We start from the raw sequence: 5,978 nt of genomic DNA on the forward strand, positions 1-5,978 counted from the left end.
AGCACGAGTCGAGCGTCGCCGCCATTCCTGCCCAGTCGTGCCAGGAGGACACGATTCGAGCGTCGCCGCCATTCCTTCCCCGCCGTGCAGAAAGGAGAGCACGTGGCCGCCATTTCTGCCCAGTCGTACCAGGAGGACACGAGTCGAGTGCCACCTGCCGTATCTACCCATCAGCGTGTCAGTTGAGTTACCGGCCGAAGCGCATTGAGGTTAGACCATCACAGTCGCGAAAATTCCAGGTATTGTTAACAATTACGCGCCGGTCTTGACCCAAGTTCCGCGCGCCGAGAACTCTACGCCCTTGTCTCCGAAATGACTTCCAACGAGGATCCCGCCGTTTTAAAGAAGCAACGCACCGTAATTAAGGCAGCTTGCACGCGTATCAAAACGTACGTTGAAACGATCACGTCCGTCACATCGCCGGTAATGGCTCAGCTTGTCGAGCGCCGCGCAAAGTTGGAACAATATTGGTCGGATTACAATACGGTACAATCAAAACTAGAAACACTCGACGAAAGCGAGGGTAACGATCGCATTGCATTCGAAGAGGCTTTCTTTAGCCTCACAGCTAAAATTCGAGAATTGATAAATCAGCCGTACATTACGCATCGCGCTGAAACGACGTCATCTTCGTCTCCGACCACGGCATCGGCATCTCCCGTAATGCGCGAACCCGCGACTCATGTGCGACTCCCCAAGCTGAGTCTGCCGACATTCGGCGGCAAGTACGATGACTGGTTTCCATTTTTCGATGCATTCAATTCAGTTATACATTCTAACGCGTCGTTAAACAATGTACAGAAATTACAATATTTGCGATCATCGCTCACCGGCGAGGCAAATGACATAATCAGTTCTTTGGAGATATCGGATCTCAATTACGATATTGCGTGGACCATGCTAAAAGAACGTTATGATAATAAACGAGTCATCGTACATACTCATGTCAAGGCGATCATGGAGCTACCATCCATGAGCAAAGAAAACGTTGGCGAATTAAGACAAATTGCGGACGGCGCGTCCAAACACATACACGCCCTCAAGGCATTGAATCGTCCGACCGCGCAATGGGATGATTTACTCGTGTACATTTTAGCCTCTAAGTTAGATACGCTCACACTGCGAGAATGGCAGACGTCATTGACGGGATCTGAGATTCCAACTTTCAAACAACTAGTCGATTTCATCGCGCATCGGTGCCAAGTTCTCGAGGCGACCGGTAAAACTAACATCGTTCTTGCGAAGAATTCTAATGTTCGTGCTCCTGTTAACGGAAAGAGGCAAACCGCGTGCGCCGCGACACTAAAATTTAAGTGCAGCTTTTGCAAGGGCGATCACTCTATATATCATTGCAAGCAGTTTTTGGATCTCAACACTGCCCGTAGAAACAGTGAAATTCGAAGGTTGAAGGTCTGTCTCAATTGCCTACGCTCTACGTCACACGTTGCTAGCAAGTGCCCATCAGGCGCTTGTAGAGTGTGCAAAGCCAAACACAACACGCTGTTGCACACTGCTGCTCCAGCAGAAACGGCCGACTCCAGTCAAGAAACATTCGAAAAAACCAGCTCACCGACTGCACCGTCCGCGTTGGTTACTCACCTGTCGCGTTCCTTTGATGGTAAATATGCCATGCTTTCGACTGCCGTCGTACACGCTTACAATAGCAAGGGTTTCCCGGTACCCTGCCGTATATTATTGGACTGCGGATCACAAGCAAATTTCGTATCCAAGAATTTTGTATCATCTCTCGGCTTAAAGCCGCGTTCTTTAAATATATCTATTTCAGGCATAAACGGCGTGACCACTAAGTCTACTCAAACCGCGCGTTTGAAAATGCAATCACGCGTAAACGCATTTTCTTTCGACGTTGACTGCATCGTGACTGACCAAGTGACAGATAAGCTTCCGTCATTCACAATCAAACGGACTGACTTCGACCTTCCGCGCAACTTGCAGCTCGCCGACCCTCGGTTCTATCAATCTGCTGACGTCGACGCCCTTATTGGTGCAGATTTGTTCTGGGACTTGATATGTGTGGGACAAATCAAGGCGTCACAGTCGCATCCTACTCTACAAAAAACAAGGCTGGGATGGATACTAGCGGGCCGACTAAACAATCCAAGGTCACCACAAGCAATTCGATTCTTCCACGCCATAATAACTAACGCGCAACTGCATGAAGAGTTGGACCGATTCTGGCGACAGGAGGACGTCGCCGGTCCATCAGTCAATTACACTATAGATGAGGTTCGATGCGAAAATCATTTTCTCGAGAATGTATCTAACACTCCCGACGGCAGGTACATAGTGAAACTGCCAATCAAGGAATCGGTAATTACCAGGCTTGGAGAATCTGAGGGCATCGCGCGGAAGCGACTACAGTCACTCGAGAAGCGGTTTAAACGCGAACCGACACTCAAGCCTCGCTACGAGCAGTTCATCAACGAATATGTTTCTCTCGGTCACATGAAGTTGGTAAACCCGCAACCCAATGAAAGGGTATCCTGTTACTTACCACACCATTGTGTTTTCAAGACATCAGAGCAACCAACGAAACTGCGTGTTGTCTTCGACGCTTCTTGCAAGACAAGCACAGGATTATCATTGAATGACGCACTCATGGTTGGACCCGTGGTACAGCAGGACCTGATGTCCATTTTAATGCGTTTTCGCACTTTCCAGTACGCCTTCACTGCCGACATTATTAAAATGTACCGGCAAATTCTGGTGGACGCATCTCAAACTTCCCTTCAACTGATCCTATGGCGGAATGAACCGAACGCCGACATCAAAACATACGAGCTACTCACGGTTACCTATGGCACTGCTGCTGCGTCATATTTAGCAACGAGGTGTCTCAAGCACTTAGCGGAACAGCATGAAATCGGGTATCCAGCAGGAGCTAAACACGTCAAACGTGATTTCTACGTAGACGACCTGCTGACCGGGGCGGATACATATGACGAGGCTAAATCTATGCGGAGGGAAATAATTCAATTACTGCGCCTGGGATCGTTCGAGTTAAGCAAGTGGGCCTCAAATTGCCCGAAATTAATCAAAGACAGCGACGATCTCAACCGAAAGCCGGTCACAATAAACGACGGCGCAACCTCTCGTATCTTGGGAATGATATGGGATCAGAGCGAGGATACTTTCCGATTTTCCCACGACGTTGGTGAAGAGCATAAATTCGTGTCCAAACGCATGATATTGTCCGGCGTCGCTAGGTTGTTCGATCCTCTCGGCCTCCTCGGTCCCACCATTGTCACGGCGAAACTCATTCTACAAGAATTATGGCAAGCAGGAAGCCATTGGGATGAATCCGTCCCACAGGACATACACACGCGTTGGAAAAAATTTGAACGACAATTGGCAGGATTAAGACGGTTGCAAGTACCTCGGTGCGTTAAATTCAACACGAATGCACAATGGACGCAAATACATGGGTTCTGCGATGCCAGCCAGCGAGCCTACGGAGCCTGCATATACGTCCGAACGAGACTTGACGAAAATCAATTTCGCACCGAATTATTGTGTTCAAGGTCACGCGTTGCGCCACTTAAAGCTGTATCGTTGCCGAGACTAGAATTGTCTGCGGCGCTGTTTCTATCAAGGCTGTTCAATAAAGTTCGCGAATCAATCGACACAACTCACATGGAGATCTTCCTTTGGTCGGACTCTACAATAACGCTGAACTGGATCAGCTCGCCTTCCAGAAAATGGGAGGTATTTGTAGCAAACCGAACTGGAGAAATACAGCGCTTAACCGAAGTAAAGAGTTGGCGGCACATCGCCTCAGCAAACAACCCCGCCGACATTCTATCACGCGGACTCGACCCACACGAATTGGTGGACGCAGACACGTGGTGGCATGGCCCCGCATTCTTACAAACCGACGAGATTCAATGGCCAAACGGAGATTTCACTCGCCTGGGGGGCGAGATTCCCGAAAGATGGGAAACAGCAGCAGTCGTCGTTACATCCAAGCAACCCATCGTCGAAGATCTATTAAAAAAGCATTCCAGTTTAGATAGGGTATGCCGCATCATTGCATACTGCCTCAGGCTTCGCAAGACACACCGATTGGACGCCACGACAGAATTCGTTTCCCATGCAGAAATATCGCGCGCGCTCGAAATTGCATGTAAAACGGTACAGAAAACCGCATTCTCGAGCGAATATAGCCAATTAATTAAGGGTAGCTCGATCAATGCGTCCAGCAAATTACTTTCCCTATCCCCATTTATGGACAAAGACGGACTAATTCGAGTGGGGGGTAGACTGAAAAATTCCAGCTTACCGTTTGACGCGTGTCACCCCATATTACTTCCGCGCGATCACGAGCTGACGAAACGAATAATAGAGCAGGAGCACGTACGTGGTTTACACGCGGGAACACACGCCACGATGGCCGCGGTTAGGCAACGTTTTTGGCCTCTTTCGCTTCGATCCACAACGCGAAAAATCATTCGAAATTGCGTAACATGTTTCAAGGTAAAGCCAATCATGTCGGAAGCGTTAATGGGTACTCTGCCCAGCGGTCGCGTTACCGTCTCAAAGCCGTTCTCGCACTGTGGCGTAGACTACGCCGGCCCGCTAATTTTGAGAGAAGGAAAGCGACGCAACGCACGCAACCACAAAGCGTACATTTCTATATTCGTTTGTTTCGCGACTAAAGGCGTACATATTGAACTAGTAAGCGATTTAACATCGGAAAGTTTTATTGCAGCGTTGCGGCGATTCATTTCCCGAAGGGGCAAGCCCTCTTGTATGTACTCCGATAACGGCACCACCTTCGTCGGAGCGCACAAGCAGCTCAAGGAGCTCTACGAATTTATAAACGACAAACGGACGCAAGACGAAATACAACACTTTCTCCGAGAGCACCAAACGACATGGTGTTTCATTCCGCCGAACGCGCCGCATTTTGGCGGTTTATGGGAGGCTGCTGTAAAGTCGGCCAAGCACCATATGACTCGAATAATAGGCAAAGCGCATCTAAACTTCGAGGAGATGACAACAGCGTTGCACGAAGTGGAGGCGATACTGAATTCACGGCCGCTCACGCAACTGAGCTCCGATCCCAACGATCTGACCTATCTCAGCCCAGGCCATTTTTTGATCGGTACGACGCTGAACAGCTTCCCATGTCATGATCTGCATGACGCCAACGAGAACCGATTAACGCGGTGGCAAAGGGTGGAGCAAATGCGGCAGCATTTTTGGCGAAGATGGAGCAACGAATACCTACATTCTCTTCAGGAGCGAACGAAGTGGAGAGTCAACAAGGGCTTACAATTGAAGCTGAATCAGTTGGTGCTCGTAAAGCAACAAGGCCTGGCCCCTTTACAGTGGCTCCTAGGCCGGGTGCAAGAACTGCACACCGGTTCCGACGGCATCGCGCGGGCTGCCCTCGTGCGAACTGCGAAGGGTCTATTTACGAGACCTTTGTCCAAGCTCGCGATATTGCCGATAGATGTTTAGGATATAAGTCAAGATCCCATTATTTGTATTTTATTGTATTTTAGATATCAAGTAAGCGTTATTCTGTGATTACACCAAAGAAACCAACTCACTATAGTTTTCTCAAATTGCAATTTAGTTTTCTTTTTGTTCGGGTCTCAGCGCGACAACAACACGGGTTACATTATGTATTGTTCTAAGCCGATAATGTTGTCATTTGGTTGTCTCTTCTTTTATTTTGAAAGAACATTCTTTCAAGGGGGGCGGCGTTGTATAATATTTTGCGCCTTTTCGTATTTTTTGTTATATTGCACACGCGCGATTTCTCTCTGTATTCGCGCACAGCGCCGTCCGATTCTGTTCCTACCGCTCGCCGCTCTCTAGCGCTGTGTGTGACCGACTGCGCGTCGCTGATGCGCGGCATACGATCTTTATTCTTCTATCGTCGCTCGAACGAACAGCATCGTGCGTGCAGCATCCGTACAAAATACGTAATTACTAAGCACCGCGAGCGA

The 5,978-nt window shown here is 48.8% G+C and overlaps 1 protein-coding gene across 1 annotated transcript; it reads left to right on the forward strand.

Moving 5' to 3' along the window:
- Positions 1-312: 312 nt before the first annotated feature.
- Positions 313-5,484, forward strand: LOC145948730 (uncharacterized). The gene has a single exon (XM_083058327.1). The coding sequence runs from the start codon at positions 313-315 to the stop codon at positions 5,482-5,484; it is 5,172 nt and encodes a 1,723-aa protein (XP_082914453.1).
- Positions 5,485-5,978: the final 494 nt, after the last annotated feature.

Source organism: Prenolepis imparis, unplaced genomic scaffold (genome assembly GCF_030444845.1).
Source record: "Prenolepis imparis isolate NDT839.2.m4 unplaced genomic scaffold, iyPreImpa1.0 SCAF_616, whole genome shotgun sequence".
NCBI lineage: Eukaryota > Metazoa > Arthropoda > Insecta > Hymenoptera > Formicidae > Prenolepis > Prenolepis imparis.